At 41.2% G+C, this 20,750-nt stretch overlaps 1 protein-coding gene across 1 annotated transcript in view; it reads right to left on the bottom strand.

The window, feature by feature from the left end:
• The window catches only part of LOC121866093 (neuronal acetylcholine receptor subunit alpha-10-like), a 132,346-nt gene extending 119,047 nt beyond the window's left edge, over positions 1 to 13,299 (bottom strand). Inside the window, exons 1-4 of the mRNA XM_042365690.1 lie at positions 13,216 to 13,299; positions 4,343 to 4,591; positions 1,572 to 1,749; positions 783 to 878 (exon numbers count right to left, since the gene is read on the bottom strand). Coding sequence (XP_042221624.1) covers positions 783 to 878; positions 1,572 to 1,749; positions 4,343 to 4,591; positions 13,216 to 13,299 — 607 coding nt within the window. The remainder of the gene's footprint in view (positions 1 to 782; positions 879 to 1,571; positions 1,750 to 4,342; positions 4,592 to 13,215) is intronic.
• Between the last annotated feature and the right edge of the window lie 7,451 nt (positions 13,300 to 20,750).

Genomic DNA, 20,750 nt, shown 5'->3' on the forward strand with positions numbered 1-20,750 from the left:
ATAAATCACAACAAAACAACGATAACAAAAACAACAACAATAACAACAACAAAAATATCCAAAAGTAGCTACAACGTCAACTAAAGCAGCAATAACAAGAATAACAACTACAGCCACAACAACCACAACAACTTCAAGAAACAAATACAGCAGCAATAACAGCAATAACAACTACAACCACAACAACTTCAAGAAACAAATACAGCAGCAATAACAGCAATAACAACTACAACCACAACAACCACAACAACTTCAAGAAACAAATACAGCAGCAATAACAGCAATAACAACTACAACCACAACAACCACAACAGAAGAGGCCGCTCTCCCTCGTCTTTGGGGCACAGACTCATTTGGAAATTGTATCTGTGGTAAATAATAACTTTTCTTAAGCTTCACCGCAACGTTTTGGCAGTTTTATCCAAGCTTTTTTTTTTTTATCTGAGTAATTTATCCGAGAGCTTAGACCATGACACTATTTTTATGGAGATTATTTTGGATGGTGGGGAAGGGAATTTTTTGGGGTGGCGAGAGGGGTTTAGGGGTGGGTGAGGGGTAGGGGGATTTTTTTGGGGGGTGGGGGTGGGAGGTTTAGATTAGGAGGGGAAGTTTGGTTGGGTTGGGTTGGGTTGGGTTAGGCGATGGTAGTGTAACAAGAATAAGATTGAGCTAGTGTAGATGTGAACACAATTAAGGTAAGGTAAGGTAAGGTACTGGTTCACACGCTTTTTTTCTATGCAACTATATTCATTAAAAATTCAAAGGATCTTTTGTATGCAGACCTCCACCTTGTGCCGCCGTGTGTCGCCGTGTGCCGCCGTGTGTCGCCGTGTGCCGCCGTATGCCGCCGTGTGCCGCCGTGTGCCGCATTGTGTCGCCTACAGATTAAATGTTTTCATTCCTAATCATTCCGTATCTCTAACTCTCCCACCCCCCGGCTCTATCACCTCACCAACTTTTTAATAAACAAGAGAAAAATAAGAAAAAGAATACAACATCAGTAGTTGACAAGATTAATTCACAATAAAATGATTTAAAACACCTTATCTTACTCCCCGCTGCCTGACACTCCCGGCTGTGTGTAAAAATTATCCTTCAGGACTTCCTTAAATAGATTATCTAACAAAATTTGACATAGTTTACTCACTCTTTCATATATATATATATATCGTTTTATCTTCACAAACACCTAGTACCACCAATACACACTGTCTCATACGACAATTTTAGGAAGCAATTTTCCCCCGTGTAAAGAAATTAGCTAAAAAATCCAACTCCTAAAATTAACAATAAAATTCTTTACCTCACGCCTCCGTTTCATTTAAAAATTATCATGGTCAAGAAATTTCAAGGTCAGAAGAGGTCAAACTACAATATTCACTAATTAGTATTACTATTTGGTAGAGAATTTAGATTGGAATTATAGATGAGTGGAGGATTTTACCGCCAGGCGTAAATAGAAAAGATATTCATACACCGAATATTATAAAGAAGCTATTGTAATATTCTCTTAACTAAATATCCATGATGTGATATACGTGTTTGACCTTTCATGGTGATATAAGACTCACAGTCGTATATAAGACCTGGTGATCCATAAGACCCCAGAGTCGTATGTAAGACCTGGTGATTCATAAGACCCCAGAGTCGTATATAAGACCTGGTGATCCATAAGACCCCAGAGTCGTATGTAAGACTCGGTCGTATATAAGACCTGGTGATCCATAAGACCCCAGAGTCGTATAAGACCTGGGACAACAATAACACGAAAACAGACTAAACCCAGACTTCACTACAACATACGACAGACAGACAGACAGACAGACAGACAGACAGACAGACAGACAAACAGACAGACAGTCTCTCTCAACCTCTGGTAAAAAACATATCCCAGTTGTTCCCAAAAAAAAAATTCGCCGACGAAGAACAAAGATCATTACCATATTAGACTAAGTTAGGTTAGGTTTAGGTTAGGTTAGGTTAGGTTAAGGTTAGGTTAAGTTAGGTTCTTTTGATACAATTACAGGAGTTTATTTGTATTTGTATTTCTGTTCATCGACTGTATATCTTTTCCTACGAGCTGAGGAAAAGTTCATGAAAATCAAAAGTGTGGTTTTTGGTAGTGTAAGTTGATGTAAAATATAAGGAGTACTCTTTCTTTCTTTCTTTCTTTCTTTCTTTCTCTGCTGTAATAATAAGTCGTGTAGTGAAGGCAAGACAGCAACGAACGAGCTTCACCTCACGAACACAAAAAAAACCACAGCATCCTTACACACCAAGTAGACCTCAACACCTGCTGCCGTCACCTGAACAACTCATTAATTAACTTTATTCTCAGGTGATGGTATTCAGGTATACTAACGAGCTGCCATCACTAGTTCTCACGCTTTCATGTTTCTGTTTTAGTTAGCGAGGAGAGTGTGTGTGTGTGTGTGTGTGTGTGTGTGTGTGTGTGTGTGTGTGTGTGTGTGTGTGATCATTGAACTGTGACTTACTGTGGCTTCACTTGGCTAAAATTAATGAGACAGGTAAAGGTGGTGAAAGTTGTGTAAGAGTGAACGATACTTGTCTATCACAACACCCAACTACCACTAGACCCACCACCACCACACTCACCACCACCACACTCACCACCACACCACCATAACAACACCAACAATAATCACCTGAGAGTCACGCACCTGTGTTTGTCTCACTTAATTAACAAACCTAACAACCTGAACCAAACTACACAACACCTTTCTTTATAACCGTTCATTAGCACCTTAGTTTTACCATACCTGTAATTACCTGTAACTCTTTACCAATCCTAACTATTGCTTCCTGTACACAAAGGTATTGAATTTCCTGAGCTTTTAACTGTATGAGATAATGAAAGCTTTTGATTCTATGTGATTATTTATTTATTTTCTGCTGTATTCATTATATAGTTGGTACAGTAAAGAACAGGTGAGTTTTGTAAATAAGCAGAATACATTAATTATAAAGATTTTTCTATGTACTGACATTTGAAGTAATTGCTGGCACTGTATACATATATGTTTTATAGTGAGTATGTATGTATGTATGTATGTATGTATGTATGTATGTATTGTTAGGAACCGTCTTTATTTGGTAACATAAATAACATGACTTACTGTTTTCTACATATTATTGTAAATATTCTTTTATTATTTCATAACTTGATCTGTGTATTATCTTATTATTTTATGTACTCTTATATTGGGTGATAAAGTACGATGTTATATTAATAATTGTAACGATACGTGTTAGGAATGTTGTGGTATATCGATGTTCTTATGTGTTGAGGTTGACGGCTGGGGACAATCTCTCTACTCTTAGCTGTCACTCGGAACAGACACTCCGGGGTTTTTCTTTGCCTTCCACTGCCTTCTTGCCTCTACCCCAGGTCCACCGGGGGAGGTTTTTGGGTGATCCTATGTATGTGGAGGTTCTGGTTGCTGCTGTGTATATGGTAAGACTGGTATTGTTGGCTAGGTTAATATATAGTATTTTACCCTAAGTGTTCTCAGGTAGGAGCGGTTGTGTTAGTGTAATTATATAAAATAAGGAAATAATCAGAATAATCATATTTATTTTTAGTTCAGCTTATTTTTAGTTAAGCTTTGTTTCAATAACACTCGAACATCTTTTACGAGTTATTGGATCATATTAGTGTAACTCTGAGTGACCTGTCTAAAAATATATGTATGGTCATTTAGTGCAGAGTTTCCATGGGAGCTTTTTGCATTAGTGTTTAAGTCACTCTCCCAGTGCTGGAATTTGGGTTGTTTTATGAAGTGAAAATTATAAGTATTAAGTGATATTCCATTACTTTGAAGGCCTTAAGTACATAAGAGGGAAGTAATCGTAACAGTCTGTATGTAATGTATGTGTGTAGATACATATACACGAGCTTAGATACATAACTATGCATGTATCTTTGATTGCATTCGACCTATTAGAATGTATATGTATGCACACACATATACATATATACTGGTCGATGTATGTGTGTGTGTGTGTGTATGTGTGTGTGTGTGTTTTGTGTGTGTGTGTGTATGTGTGTGTGTGTGTGTATGTGTGTGTGTGTGTGTGTGTGTGTGTGTGTGTGTGTGTGTGTGTAAGATGGGGGAACACCGTAATAAACACACAGGAGAGGATGTTTAGTTCTATTGATCGATAAACAATAGTGGTGAGGGTACCATGTCATCTCTCTCTCTCTCTCTCTCTCTCTCTCTCTCTCTCTCTCTCTCTGTCTCTCTCTCTCTCTCTCTCCATCATGGCCACCCTCCAGGACACACCCTTCCATTCCCAGATGTCTTTCCCGTCGCTCCGTTACCTTATTGAGGGGCACTATGTTATTGTCCTGGGCCTCATTGTTTGTCCTGGAGGTTGTCCTAGGGTTAAAATATTGTCCTGGGGCTTGTCTTAGGCCTCTATGTGTCCTGGATCTATTCATGAACTTGGTGTTTTGTACTGGGGCTTGTCCTAGGGCTGTAATATTGTCCTGGAGGGCTTGTTCTTGACCTTCACGTTTGTCCTGGGGCTTTTCTTGGGCCTGCAACATACCACCGAGCTCTGCAACAAGCTACAAAGGCGTGCAACACGAGGCCCCAATAGCTTCAACACTATCAGTAACAACCAGATGATTATTTACCCCAGCGGCCGACAGAGAGAGACAGAGATAAAGACCCGACCAACACCAAGAGGAGATAACAGTTATCATCCCTGTGTGTGAGGGAGACACCAGACCACCACCAGCAACACCACCAGCAACACCACCACCACCGACAGCAGCAACACCACCACCACCACCATAACCACCACCAACACCAGACCACCACCACTAACACCACCACCACCAGCAACACGACCACCACCATAACCACCACCAACACCAGACCACCACCAGCAACACCACCAGCAACACCACCACCACCGACAGCAGCAACACCACCACCACCACCATAACCACCACCAACACCAGACCACCACCACTAACACCACCACCACCAGCAACACGACCACCACCACTACCAACATCATTACCACCACCATCGCCACCACCATCACCACCACTGACAGGAACAACATCAGGGGGAGAAAAAAGTTACATCAGTCAGTAGCAACAAGACAAAAAGAGCAGTAAGATATGCATATTGTCATGGCGACAGTCCCCGTTGGGCGAGACTTGGCCACTGTGATTGTAGGTCAAGGCTGCCTCAAACATCTGCATTATCAGCACCATCAGCCATAGCAACAAGAGACACACACACACACACTAGTACCCATAACTTGGACACCAGCCCACAGCACAAGCAACAAGAGAAGAGGGAACGAATTCTCTAAAGCTTCGTTCGTTAAACTAATTCATTTTAAAGACTACATCACATAGTTAACGACCAACATGGGTGTTTAATTGCACTTAGGGGTAGTTTTTAGCTATTGTACTCGTTCCATCATGCTAGTAGTTGATGCAGAGAAGAAAAAAAAATCAAACTCTGACAATTCTGAGAAATCTTGGTGTAGGATATGAGTGTGGTGATGCAGGGCGGGCGGGGGATGCTAGCTCATGACGGCACCACGGCGCTAAACGGTCCGCTGAGGCACTTACAAGATCATAACACAGTTTCCCTCTCCCGCCGCCGACTATGCATGCAGTCCGTCTTCCCCCCCCCCCTCTCCTCTCCCCCTCCTCCCCCCCCCCCTCTCTCCTCTTACCCCTCCCCCCTCTCCTCTCTTCCCCTAGACGGCGCTAAGGCGGTCGGTCGGTCGGTCGGTCGGTCGGTCGGTTGGTTCACGATGTCTTGTGCTTGTTGCTAAAGTCAAGCCTGGAGAGTACAGAGGAGTGGAAGTTCCGGGTGATGATGATAATGATGATGATGATGATGATAGTGATGATGAAGATGGTGATGGTGATGGTGATGATGAAGATGGTGATGATGATGATGATGGCGAGAGAGACGGCTGTGATGAAGGTGGTTGACAGACAGAACTAAAGATAGAAGAAGAACAACAACAAGAAGAACAAGAAGAAAAGTTGCAAAAGTGATGGAGGAATTTGAAGGACTAGAATAACGAAGGAAGAATATAAGTGAAAGACAAACAGACAGACAGACAAACAGACGAAGGGAGAGAGAGAGAGAGAGGGAGAGGGGGGGGGAAGGAAAGACACCCATTATAACTCTCTCTCTCTACTGCTGACACACACACCAGAGTCAGCACAACACACTATAGCCGCTGACACTTGGTGATCTTAAGGAGTATGTGGTAGTAATGGTGGTTATTATCGCTCGTGGCTGACATAATGGTTATCACATCCAACCAAATCCAACCAAATCCAACCAAATCTCACCAAATTCAACCAAATCCAAACAAATCTATCAAAATCAAAGCAAATCTAACAAAATATTTACAACCAAATCGAACCAAATCCAACCAAATCTAACCAAATTAAACCAAATCAAACCAAATCTAACCAAATCAAACCAAATCTAACTATATCCAACCATATCCAAGCAAATCCAACCAAATCTAACCAAATCCAACCAAAATCTAACCAAGAATGAAACATGACTTATATGATATTAATTGGCATACTTTGCTTTAATTGAATTTACTATTGAATGACATAATTACAGTATTACCAATCGCTAAAAGGTACAGCATATTTCAGGTAATTAGTGAATGTGTTTAGCTGTTTTAACGCCATTGAGTTTATGTGAGTGAATTGGTTTTTTTCTCTATGAAATGATAGACTAGCATGAGGCAGTTAAAACACCAAAACAACAACAACAACGACAACAAATACTCATACAGTCAAAACAAACGAGAATAACAAACTAACCCCATAGAGCAAAACACAAACACACAAACACACACACACACACACACAAACACACACACACACACACTCAAACAGTAATAACTTCAATGGAAAAAAGAAAACTTAATAGAAAAGCAATTAACCAAACTACACCACCCCTAATTACACCCCCCCCTCCGTCCACCACTACAACCACCTCTGCCCTTAGCCCCACCACAACCACAAACCCTATTTTTTTTTGGTAGGCATTTTCCAACCGTAGTACAATATATAAAACACATTAAGGCAACCAATTTCTCTCTCTCTCTCTCTCTTTTTCTCTCTCTTCTCTCTCTCTTTATGTTTTTTACTCTACCAATTATCTTCTCCCTACAACTATCCGTTTCCCCTCTATTTAATTATCTTCCCTTCGTCATTCCCATCTCTCTCTCTCTCTCTCTCTCTCTCTCTCTCTCTCTCTCTATCTCTCTTTTTTCTCTACGATTCTCTCCCTCTTCCGTTTACTCCTCCCTTTCCTTTCTATTCCTTCCACTACTCTTCCTTTCTCGCCTCTACTTCCTCTCCTTCTATTCACTTCCTCCTTCCATCCCTTCTACCCCCCCCACACCTCCATCCTCTACTCTCTCCCTTGGCGTGACTACAGGACCAATAACCCTACAGGACAAAGGCATATATACATCTGTTGGGTATATATATATACATCTGTTGGAGCATATATATATACATCTGTTGGAGCATATATATATACATCTGTTGGAGCATATATATATATATATATATCTGTTGGACATATATACATCTGTTGGACATATATACATCTGTTGGAGCATATATATCCATCTGTTGGAGCATATATATCTCTGTTGGAGCATATATATATGTACATCTATTGGAACATATATATACATCTGTTGGAATATATATACATCTGTTGGAGCATATATATATCTCTGTTGGAGCATATATATATACATCTGTTGGAGCATATATATATACATCTATTGGAGCATATATATATATATATATCATCTGTTGGAGCATATATACATCTGTTGGAGCATATATACATCTGTTGGAGCATATATATCTCTGTTGGGCATATATATCTCTGTTAGCATATATATATCTCTGTTGGACATATATATATGTACATCTATTGGAGCATATATATACATCTGTTGAACATATATACATCTGTTGGAGCATATATATATACATCTATTGGAGCATATATATATCATCTGTTGGACATATATACATCTGTTGGGCATATATATATACATCTATTGGAGCATATATATACATCTGTTGAGCATATATACATCTGTTGGAGCATATATTGTACATCTATTGGACATATATATACATCTGTTGGAGCATATATACATCTGTTGGGCATATATATATACATCTATTGGAGCATATATATACATCTGTTGGGCATGGCTGAGGTAAATAATAATTTGTGTAGGATCTTAGTAGTGAGGATGATGGGAGGGCGTGAGGCCTCTCTATCTCTTCACCAGCCCAAGGAGGGGGAGGGATGGGGGGGAGGAGAAGGAGGAGGATGGGGAATGGTGGAGAAGTGGGGAGGGAGAAGGAAGAAGAAGGAAAGAGGAAGGGAGGAAGAGTGGTGCGGAGGAGGAGGAGGGAGTGGGGGGAGGGTGAAGTGGGGAGGAAGAGAAAGAGGAAAGAAAAGGCGAAGGAGGAGGACGACAAGAAGAAGGAGGATGAGAAGAAGGAGGAGAGAACATGTGAAGGAAAAAAAGAAAAAAATCAAAAAGAACAAACACAAAAAATGAATGAAGAGAGAGAGAGAGACAAGACATAAAAGGAGAAAGATAAGATAGAAAGAGAGAGAGAGCAAGCAACGAATAAAGAGGAGGAAAGAGAAGAAATGAAGACGACCTATTACATTAAGGTGTTCCCTCAATCCTCACTCCTTCAATCTTCAATCCCTCAATCCCTCTCCTTCAATCTCTCACTCCTTCAATCCTCAATCCTTCAATCCTCAATCCTCACTCCTTCACTCCTTCAATCCTTCAATCCTCAATCCCTCCTCCTTCAATCCTTCAATCCTTCAATCCTCAATCCCTCCTTCAATCCTTCAATCCTCAATCCTTCTTTCTACTCTTATCCTTCCTCAATCCTCAATCCTCCTCCTTCAATCCTTCAATCCCTCAATCCACGAACACACAAAAACTGATTGAATAAAGGAAAATACAAAATCCTCGATAAAACATAAAACTGAAAGAGATTGGAAAAGAAATGTAATAATATGAGAAAGAAAAAAAGAAAAAAAAAAAAAAAGGAATAGAAAGTAACAAATGAATGATGATAAAAGAGAGTTTGGTTAGGTTAGGTTAGGTTAGGTTAGGTTACAATTATTATCAAACAATTTAAAGAGATGGACACACACACACACACACCCAGTGATACCGACGCTGAGTAAACATAAAACATCGCGTGAGAGAAGTGAGGTAAGTGAGGAAGAGTGAGGAGTAAGTGAGAGAAGTGAGAAGTGAGAAAAGTGGGAGTAAGTGAGAGTGAGAGAAGTGAGAGTTAAGTGAGGTAAAGTGAGACAAATTGAGGGTAAGTGAGAGAAATGAGGAGAAGTGTGAGAGAGGGAGTGAGGAGAGAGTTGAAAAAGTGAATTGAGTGAGAGAAAGTGAGAGAAGTGAGGGTAAGTGAGAGAAGTGAGAATTAGAGTGAGAGAAAAGTGGGGGTAAAGTAGAGAGAAGTTGAGGTGAAGTGAGAGAAGTGGGGTAAGTGAGGTAGAAGTGAGAGAGAAGTGAGGAAGAGTAGAGAGGAAGTGGGGGTAAGTGAGGAGGAAAGTGAGAAAAGAAATTGAGAGTGAGAAAGTGAGGGGTAGAAGTGGGGAAGTGGGGTAAATTGAGGAGAAGTGGGGTAAGTTGAGAGAAGTGGGGTAAGTGAGGAGAAGTGAGAGAAGTGAGAATTAAGTGGGGTAAAGTGAGAGAGTGAGGGAAAGTGATAGAAGTGAGAGAAGTGAGAGAAGTGATAGAAGTGAGGGAAAGTGAGAGAAGTGAGGAGAAGTGAGAGAAGTGAGAGAAGTGAGGGAAAGTGAGAGGGGAGGTGAGAGAGTGGGGTAAGTGAGAGTGGGGAGAGTGAGGAGAAGTGAGAAAAGTGAGAGGAAATTGAGAGAAGTGAGAGAAGTGGGGTAAGTGGGGAGAAGTGAGAGAAGTGAGGAGAAATTGATGAGAAGTGGAAGTAGAGTGTGAAGAAATGAGGTAAGTGGGACAAAGTGAGGAGAAATTGAGAGAAGTGGGGTAAAGTGAGAGGAAATGAGAGAGGAGTGAGAAGAAGTGAAATTAGAGTAGAATTAAGTGGAGAGAAATGGGGAAAGTGAGAGAAGTGAGAAAAGTGAGAGAAGTGAGAGAAGTAGAAAGTGAAGTAAAGTGAGAGGAAGTGGGGAAGTGATAGAAGTGAGGTAAGTGAAAGAAATGAGGTAAGTGGGAGAAGTGAGAGAGTGAAGTGTGAGGGTAAGTGAGAGAAATGAGGAAAGTGAGAAAAGTGAGGTAGAAGTGAGGTAAAGAATGAGAGAGAAGTGAGGTGTTGTGTAGATACCTAAGTCATAAAACAACAAAATAAACAAAAGAACAAAATAAAATCTGTCTTGTTTATATATATATTTTTAATAGACAAAATAAAAGTATCAAATTTGAACCTAAGTTAATTTATCCACATGTTAATAAATGAATAACATACAGTTTTAGTCTGGTGTATATGATGTATAATAAGGATAGATTAGTGTATTGTTGTATTATTTAAGTCTATACAGATGACTGGTTATGTATTAGATAAATTAGTATATTAATTCCATCTCTCATACATACATACATACATACATACTTCCTGAATGTACACACTGATAGCAAGATTGGTATATCCGCACACTCACTGAGAGGAGGAGAGAGGGGAGGAGGGGCAGGTGAGTGAGTGGGATGGGGAGGAAAAAATCGAGGGTCATAATCTCTCTCTCTCTCTCTCTCTCTCTCTCTCTCTCTCTCTCTCTCTCTCTTCATACATAGATAGCGAAAAACACAGACAGCAATCATGCTGAAGTTTGCAAGAATGACATATTGTATATTGATTCGCATACAACTCTCTCTCTCTCTCTCTCTCTCTCTCTCTCTCTCTCTCTCTCTCTCTCTCTCAACTCTCTATTGAGGCACCTGGGTCCTCTCCTATTACCATTTGCTCTTCTTCCTCCTCTTCCTCTTATTCCTCCTCTTCTGTCGCTTCATCCTCTTCCTCTTCTCCTCCCACCTCCTTTATCACTTTCCTCCTCATCTTCCTCCTCTTCTTATTCCTCCTCTTCTCCTAGTGCTCACCCCCCCGTCTCCCTCCTCTCTCCTCCCATTCCCTTCTCTACCTCACCCTACCCCTCCACTTCTGCTACTTCTTCCTCTTCCTCCTCTCCTTCTCACTTCGTCTCCTCATCTCTTGCCACTTCCTCCTCCTACTTCTCTCCTGCCACCCCTTCTTCCTCCTCCTCCTCCTCCTCCTCCTCCTCCTCCTCCTCCCTCCTCTCCTGCTCCCCACGTCATCAACCCCTCTCCTCTTCCCTCTCCTGCCCCCACTTCATCAACCCTCTCTCCTTCCCTCTCCTGCCCCCCTCTTCATCAACCCCTCTCCTCTTCCTCTCCTGCCCTCTCATCAACCCTCTCCTCTTCCCTCTCCCTGCTCCACTTCACATCAACCCCTCTCCTCTTCCTCTCCTGCCCCCACTTCATCAACCCTCTCCTTTCCTCTCCTGCCCCCTCTTCATCATCCTCCTCCTCATCCTCCTCCTCTTTATCACCCTCTTCCTCCTCCCAATGACATTAACAACTCATAAACTGTCAACAATACCGTACTTAAATAAGGTTTCTTGATCATCAGTTCTTAAAGCAACACTAACGAGGAACTCTTCTCTTATTTAATATTTCAGTTGTGTGTATGTGTGTGTGTGTGTGTGTGTGTGCGTGAGTTTTGCGTGTGTGTGTGTGTGTGTGTGTGGGGGCGAGAAAATGTTAAATTCCTAGACCAACATTGTCACATAACATTGCCTGAAGACTTCATACTAATGCCAAGTGGTCCATGTTAGCCCGCCAGCTGTTGTGATGGATGAGGCTCGTACGGTATTTTATTCTATGGGAAATGTAAATATTGTCGACGAGTTATATTATAAGTCTTGGCTGAGTGGGATGGTGATGAGTGGGATAGATGGTGTTGAGTGGGATATATGGGGATGGTGTTGAGTGGGATATATGGTGTTGAGTGGGATAGATGGTGTTGAGTGGGATAGATGGTGTAGAGTGGGATACATGGTGTTGAGTGGGATAAATGGTGTTGGGGTGGGATAGTGGTATGTGGGGATGGTGTTGAGTGATAGATGGTGATGAGTGGGATAGATGGTGTAGAGTGGGATAGATGGTGTTGAGTGGGATAGATGGTGTTGAGTGGGATAGATGGTGTTGAGTGGGATAGATGGTGTTGAGTGGGATAGATGGTGTTGAGTGGGATAGATGGTGTAATGATTAATGGGATGTGGGAAGGTAGGAGACAGGGAATAGAAGAAGGAAAAGAAGAGGAAATAAACAAAAGAATATATATAAAAAAGCAAGGAAAGGGAGAAAGATGAAGTGAAGTCATTCTTGATTTTATTTCCAATAGCCAAAAAAAAATTGACCAATTGACTATAAAATAAAATCACAACTGAGAACAGGATTTCCTACTGCAGTTCCCCCACCGCCACCTCCTCTACTACTTGTCCCTTCGTCTGCTCTTCCGCCTGCCCCTTCTTCAGGTTTGGAAATAGAGAATAATCGTTTGGGACAGATATGTGTTGTATAGCCAAGGTATTCAAGCGGTCGAAATCACAATTGCGAAGAGTCTTTGTAAGCATGGGATCTGTGGGTTAGGATCAGGACACCTCTAGTCAGTATCCCTCAGTTAGTTCTCCCATATCACGTAGCTTAGTTGTTGCATTAGGCCAGCACAAGAGATAATGGTGATATGTGTCAAGGTTAATCAACAGAATCCCTGCGGTATCATAGAGGATCGAAGCTGTGATCTCCCCGGCAGAGGGTTTGACTGCTGAGCTTCTTGGTGCTGCTATTACATGGATTTCATCTTTGACTCGGAGTCCCAGTGATCGATCCAAATTCCATCTCCAATTGCCGGATTGAAAGGAAAAGTTGGCTGGGTCAGATTAGTTAAATTCAAAAAGCCCTCAACTCAAGGCCATGATTTAGTGATTAACCTGGGGAACCTTGGATGGGTGGTGGTCAATATACCTCCAGGTGAAATGCCAACATCAGACCTTACATTTCATCGACTCTGAATCGCCCGTCTGGCATAATAAAGTTCTCTTCTCGGGTTACAATTCCTTCGTCGGTGGCATCTGAAGACTTCTTACGGGGACATGTGAGGGACATCTGTAACATACACTGTGACACCAAAAGCATCGTTGAATTCCCCTTGCTTTGGAACCGCCTTTTGTTAAGAATTTTATGACGCGAAGCTGAATTTACTTTTTTTTCCAGATCATCGTATTTTAATTTTCCACTCTAAAGGAATAAACTGCATCACATTACTCAAATTTACCGGAAAAAAGGCCAAAATGATTCAAATTTATTTTAACATTAAATATGAATATCTATCGTATTGTTTCAACACTGAATTGCAAAACCATTACACTGCTTCTCCTCGTATGACCACTCGTCAATTTTTTAAACAAAGAAAACGTCGCAACAACAGATTTTTCCTTCAGTTTTACACAAACACACACAATGGGTTTTCGCTCAGATTTTACTTTACACAGACACATGAAAAGTCGTCCTTCTCCACCCAGCTCCTCCTCCTCCTCCGCCCTACAACGCCTCCACCCACCGCCCTACAACACCTCACCTCCACCCACCACCCTCCACCTCCTCCCCTCCACCTCCACCCCACCACTCCACCCCTCACCTCCACCCACACGCCTTCCACCCCTACCCCTCTTCCCTCCACCAACAATGCTCATTTTAACCCCGTTCTCCCCCACTCCCATCCACTCCCCTTCAAATCCCTCATCTCCCTACTTTTCCCCCCCTCTCCTTCCCCCTACTTCTCCCTCCCACCCCACCAGTCTTAACTTTCATAAACCCCTTTCTACTCTGAGCTCTTTCTCCCCAGGGCTTATATCACCCCTCAGGGCACCCTCTCCCCGTCCCCCGCCCCGTCAAGGAACTGCCAGAACCCCTGTGGTGTCAGTCGGGGTAAATGTATAAAGAAAGTCTGGGGATCTTTTCAACGCAGGTAGTCTACAGTTCCTTCACACCTCTAATTTATCAGGTTTCTTCTACTTCTTCTTTTCTGTTTCTTTCTTCTTCTTCTTCTTCTTCTTCAGTTTCTTTCTTTCTTCTTCTTCTGTTTCTTCTTCTTCCTTCGTCTGTTTCTTTTTCTTTTTCTTCTGTTTCTTCTTCTTCTGTTTCTTGTTCTTCTTCTTCTTCTTCTGTTTCTTTCTTTCTTCTTCTTCTTCTGTTTCTTTCTTCTTCTTCTTCTTCTTCTTCTGTTACTTCTCCTGTTTCTTTCTTTTACTCATTTTTCTTCTTCCTCTTCTACGTCTACTATTTTGGTTTCATAATTCCTATCTTTACAATGTCTATTCCACCCTTTTATCATCCTTTATGACTTATTCCATTATTCATTATTTCACCTCCGACTAATCACTCTAGTTACACCCTATATCCACCTTCCACTATACTGCACCACCTTGATAATGTCCCTTTGTTTATTAGATCACCCCAGGTTGTGTTAGGGCAAGCTAGGTTAGGTTAGGTTGTGTTGTGTTGTTGTGTTGTGTTGTGTTGTGTTGTGTTGTGTTGTGTTGTGTTGTGGGTTGTGTTGTGTCAGCTGCTAGGTTGTGTTGTGTTAGGTTTTAAAGCACTATCCTGCCAAAGTCAATCAAGAAGATCCGCAATGCTTATAAAATGGTGGGATGTGTTTTGTATAAAATGGTGGACACACACACACACACACACACACACACACACACACACACACACACACACACACACACACACACACACACACACACGGGACATTTGCATAACTTTTTTTTTCACGTAACTTAAGTCAACCAAATCAGTTTCTACTGAGGAGAAGAACAGAGGGTAAAAAATTAACTTTAAGAATCAACGTCTTTTACTCTTACGGAAATAATATTATCATAAGTTTTTTCTCACTCTGTAACTCGCTGCTACTCGCGTAAAGCAGTGAGGGGGGAGGGGGTAGAGGAGGGGGGAGGAGATAAGGAGGAGAGAGGAAGAAGAGGAAGGAGAGGAAGAAGAGGAAGAGGAGGAGGAGGATGAGGAGGAGGAGGAGGAGGATGAAGAGTTTCTTAATGGCGCCCTTCCTGTTTCCTATCAACTGTGTTCTCCTCCTCCTTCTTCTTGTTTTATTTTATCTTCCTGTCACACACACACGCCCCAGGAGAGCACTACCATCGTCGGGCGAAAGGTGAGCGAACCGTTTGTCTATCTGGCGTAGTTTCCATAAGCACAAAGCAATATAACCTGTAAGCCCTGTTGCCATAAGTCCAGTTTACGTTACTATACACAGTATAGTCATCTTAGCCGTGGGTTGGGTTGGGTTGGGTTAGCATTATACGTATTCGTGAATTGATGGGAGAAATATATTCGTAAATCAGACGAAAAGCAAAAAAATATATTTCGTGTCTTAACTAGAAGATTAATATACTCTGACCTTGAAAGAAATTAAATATCTTAAGAATAATTTCATATTACCAAGTAAATTAATTAATATTTCCCAAATGAGAAAATCAAATAGATCCTCAACTCAACAAACTAAAAATTGCCAATCGAAAAAATAAATTAATTATATTCCCACTTCAAAATAAAGTCAATTCGTTATTCGGACCCAAAAAAGAGCGAGAGTCGTCAACTAGATTCAATTCTGGTCTATTTGGGACGGAAATGGTCCATCAGCGGTACAATAAACGGTGTTGGGTTCATTCACTCTCAACACCTGTTTCATGATAATTGAAATTGAATAAATTAAAAGCTTTTGTAGCATTTGGTTTCCGCAGGTGTTCACAACAGGTGTTCACAGTTTATTTTAATCAGATGCTCACAACAGATGTTCACAAGAGATATTTACAACAGATGTTCAGATGTTCAATTATAGGTTTTCATAACAGATGCCTCACCAACACATGTTTAAACACCCATGACAGATGTTTACGACAAATACCCACATCAGACGGGTAAAACATCTTCACTACACCAGTCGGGGGAGACAGAGACAGAGATAGATAAAAAGATAACCAGATAGACAGATAAAAAGATAACCAGATAGACAGAGAAGATAACAGATAGACAGAAAAGATAACAGATAGACATAAATACAGATGATAGGTATAATTACAGACATAAATAAAGAAAGCGAAAGAAATAAAAGAGAAAAAAAATAAAAACAACAATAATAATAATCAATGACCACGAAGCTCTCTCTCTCTCTCTCTCTCTCTCTCTCTTCTCTTCTCTTGTCCTCTTTTCTCTCAACATTTAAGACGAATACCACACACACATTGTATCTCCCCTTTTTATTCTATTCTTCTTCTCTCCTTCTCTTCTTCTCCTCTTCTCCTCCTTTCCCCCTTCTCCTCCTCTCCCCTTCCCCTCCTCTCCCCCCTCCCCTCCCCTTCTCCCATTTCCCAACATTAGATGGATATACGGTTTTATTATGCAAAAGGAAGTGACAAGGTTCCATTCATCTTCCCGTATCCTGGAGAAGAGAAAAAAAATGCGGAGGTTTGATGGGAGGCCAACTAATAGCCCTCACAAGAAGAGTTTAATTTAGGATTTATTTACGTTCGTGTAGTCGGATTCAAGAGGGATTTTTATACGGATTTTTTTTTGGGGGGGGCGGGGGGTTATTTATCTATCCTCTTACAGGCTAACCTAGCCTAACCTAACCTAACCTAACCTAACCTAACCTAGCCTAACCTAACCTAACCTAGCCTAACCTAACTCCGTCTAACCTAATCTACTCTGATCTAACTTAATCTAACCTAATCCATCCTATTAAAACCTAACCTAACCTAACATAGCCTATTCTAACTCATTCTAACCTAATCTATCATATTACAACTTAACCTAACCTAACCCAGCCTAACTTACGCTAAAAAAACACAATCCAACCTAACCAAATTACTCCTATCCTTACCTAACTTTACCTAACCTAACCTAACCTAACCTAACCTAACCTAACCTAACCTAACCTAACCTAACCTAACCTAAACTAAAATAAATAAGTATATCCAACTCTAAGGTGTTACGTCTTCAGGTAGGTGAGGTAATTAAGTGTGTGGAGGTGGTGACGGTGCAGGCAGTGGGACCAGGGGGCGTGGGGTTCTCCTTGAAAGAGCACCGTCAGGAGATGGCAGGAAAGGATAAATCACGCCCCTCAAGATGCTCCACACTGATGCATCTACTGAATATAAGCTAAAAATATCACGCCTCTGCTAGTAGTATGAGACGCTAGTTAGTCACAAGAACCAATTTTATGCATATCTTCATTTTGAATTTACTAGTAATTAGATTTTATTGATAAGTTTATTTTGAATCTGCTAGTAATTTCAATTTTATGTGTGTGTGACTATCTGATTATGACCACCAAACACCTGTCTGGTATTCCCGGTATGACCACCAAACACACACAGTCATTTAGCGAGGTGGCACTTCGTCGTCCTCAAGGCTTCGTTAACTGATCATTAACACAGATCGTCACTAGAAAGTTTTTATTACTATGAAAAAATTAATAACTTGTTGATTATAATGAGGGGGGTAATAATTCTTAATGAGCACAGGTAAACTTCTTAATTAGTGACAGGTAAACCTTTTTCTATATCAGAGTTAAGTGGGTCAACGTCCCCTTCTATATACAGTAAGGGGTCAAATGTGGTCAAGGCTAAATGACCTGGAGTAAACAACCTCGTAATTATAGTTTGGGTCGATACCCTTTTGAGTATAATTATTAGAAGGTCAAAAGCCTCTTAACTATAGTCAATGCCCTCTAAATTACACTTATGTGATTAACTACCTCTTAATAGTTGTTATATAAGTGGTCAATGCCCTCTTAATTATAACACCTGGTCAGTTTTTGCCTTAGGGTTCAAGATCTTTTAATTACACTCAAGATTAATTGACCCAGTAGTTATGGATAGGGGTCAACAACCTCATAACTACAACACATGAACCAACAACCTCATAACTATACAACACACAATCACTCTCCCCAAACTGCCTTATTTACACTCTTTTTAAATTCCCTTTTTAACTAGACCTAAATTAGTCTTCCTCTAGTAAATCCAACAAATTCTTTCCTTTCTCTTCATCATCAGTAAAATTCTTCCCTAGATACAAATTTATTTTATTTTCCCTCTAAATTTACAATGAAAACATACAATCAATCAGCACGTTTACATACATACATACATACATACATACATACATACATACTGTACATACATACATACATACATACATACATACATACATACATACATATTCGGGATCTACGTTGAACACCAGGAACTACGAGTAACAATATCTCTGTCTCTTTACAGTCGGACGCTGAAGGTAAACAAAGGGCCCGTGATAGAGCATAAACACGCCGCCCTGACACGAGCATAATAAATGATACACAAACATAGCGACAATTTCCGGGTTATTTATCTTATACTGTGAGTCGAAAATATTATATAATTATTTTTTGTACTGTGAGATAAAATTATTATATTTTATTATATTTTATTTATAAATACTGATTGAGGGATTTATATTGATAGTATACAAAGATGACAACTCCTTTTTGAGACTAAGTATCTGAACTCTAACCCAACCCAACCCAACCCAACCTGACTCAACCCAACCCAACCCAACCCTAGCAACCTGACTCAGCAGCCCAGCCCAGCAACCCAACCTAACCCAGCCCAACCCTAGCACCAGCCCAACCCAGCCCCAACCCAACCCAACCTAACCCAACCCAACCCAACCTGACGCGACCTAACCTAACCCAACCCAACCTAACCTAATCTTAGACTACCACTAAACAATATCAAATTTCAGGCTTAAAAAAAGAAAACCGACTATTATAATAAGACTGGCTATTAAACACACCCCAGGACACGTACAGTACTGGGACCCTCGCCTGAAATAGTCAAATTCTCCCTCACTTCAATTTCTACTCCTTCTCATCTTCTTACTGATCATCATCGTTTTCCTCTTACTTATCTTGCTAATCCTCCAATCCTCCTCCTATTCCTCTTCTTCTTCTTGCTCCTCCTCCTCCTCCTCATCCTCATCTTCTTGTAATTCCTCTTCCTCTTCTTCTTCCTTCTCATCTCCTTGTTCTTCCTCTTCCTCCTCTTCCTACCTCACCCCACTTCCTCCTCATCATCATCTTCTTCCTCCTCCCCTTCTCCTCTTCATCATCTTCCTCCTCCTCCTCTTCCTCCTCCTTACCTTCTTATTCCTCCTCCGCATCATCATAATCTTCTTCCTCCTCTTTTTCTTCCCCCTCGCTCTTCCCTCATCCCCCCCCCTACCCCTCCTCCTCATCTACCTCTTCCTATCCCCCATCCTTCTCCCCATTCCTTCCCCTCCTCCTCCTCCTACCTAATCAAGAGGCTTAAGTAAACAGCCCAAGGCAAACAATGAGGCGGAATAGTTTACACATAATACCAAATCCCTCTTCTTCAGTCTTAGTGTTTCAGATCATTTTCACCGATTCTGCGTTTTAGGAAGGTCGAACTTACGAACCCCTGTGAACCCATCTGAACCCTGTGTGAACCCATCTGAACCACTACGAACCCTGTGAACCCATCTGAACCCCTACGAACCCATCTGAACCCCTGAACCCTCTAGTCCCTCTGAACCCTACGAACCCATCTGAACTAACAACCCCTCTGAACACATCTGAATCCCTACGGACCCATCTGAACCACTCTGAACCCTACGAACCCCTCTGTATCAGAGCCAATCAACTGTGAACATTTTTGTCATCTTTTATTAATATTTTTGTTTTTGTTCTTTCGACAATTTAGGAAGAGATAATTCTATTTGGTTCTTTGTTATGTATGTATGTATGTATGTATGTATGTATGTATGTATGTATGTATGTATAAACTACTCCACAAAAACACCCTCACCACACTATAAGTTCCCTCACTCCACCTCCAAATCGTGTGGTGGTTGGTGCTCGTCCTTCAGTAAGTACCACTCCACCTCACCCTCCAGCCTCCATCAACACATTGGTCCGCCAGTAATATGACTTTGGTTGGGATTTAACAAACTTCGTAACGAGCAAACTAACGTGAGGTAGTTAGGATAATTGAAAATGTGTGTGTGTGTGTGTGTGTGTGTGTGTGTGTGTGTGTGTGTGTGTGTTACATCATACTACCTCGAGAATAAAGTCCGATAAACAGTGGAACCTCCATTTAACGGACTATATGGAGGTGGGTATCCGTTATATCGAAATTCCGTTATATTAAACTCCTTACCGTGTCCTTCTGGGTCACTTGCCCTCACCATAATAATCTATCTCTCACCACCCTTAATCTGTCACCACAAAATCTGCCTCACCACACATAATCTGCCTCACCACATAATCTGCCTCACCACACATATCTGCCTCACCACACATAATCTGCCTCACCACACATAATCTGCCTCACCACACATAATCTGCCTCACCACACATATCTGCCTCACCACATAATCTGCCACCACACACATAATCTGCCTCACCACACATAATCTGCCTCACCACACATAATCTCACCACACATAATCTGCCTCCTCACATAATCTGCCTCACCACACATAATCTGCCTCACCACATAATCTGCCTC

The sequence above is a fragment of the Homarus americanus genome, unplaced genomic scaffold, assembly GCF_018991925.1.
Source record: "Homarus americanus isolate GMGI-L3 unplaced genomic scaffold, GMGI_Hamer_2.0 scaffold50080, whole genome shotgun sequence".
Classification (NCBI taxonomy): Eukaryota; Metazoa; Arthropoda; class Malacostraca; order Decapoda; family Nephropidae; genus Homarus; species Homarus americanus.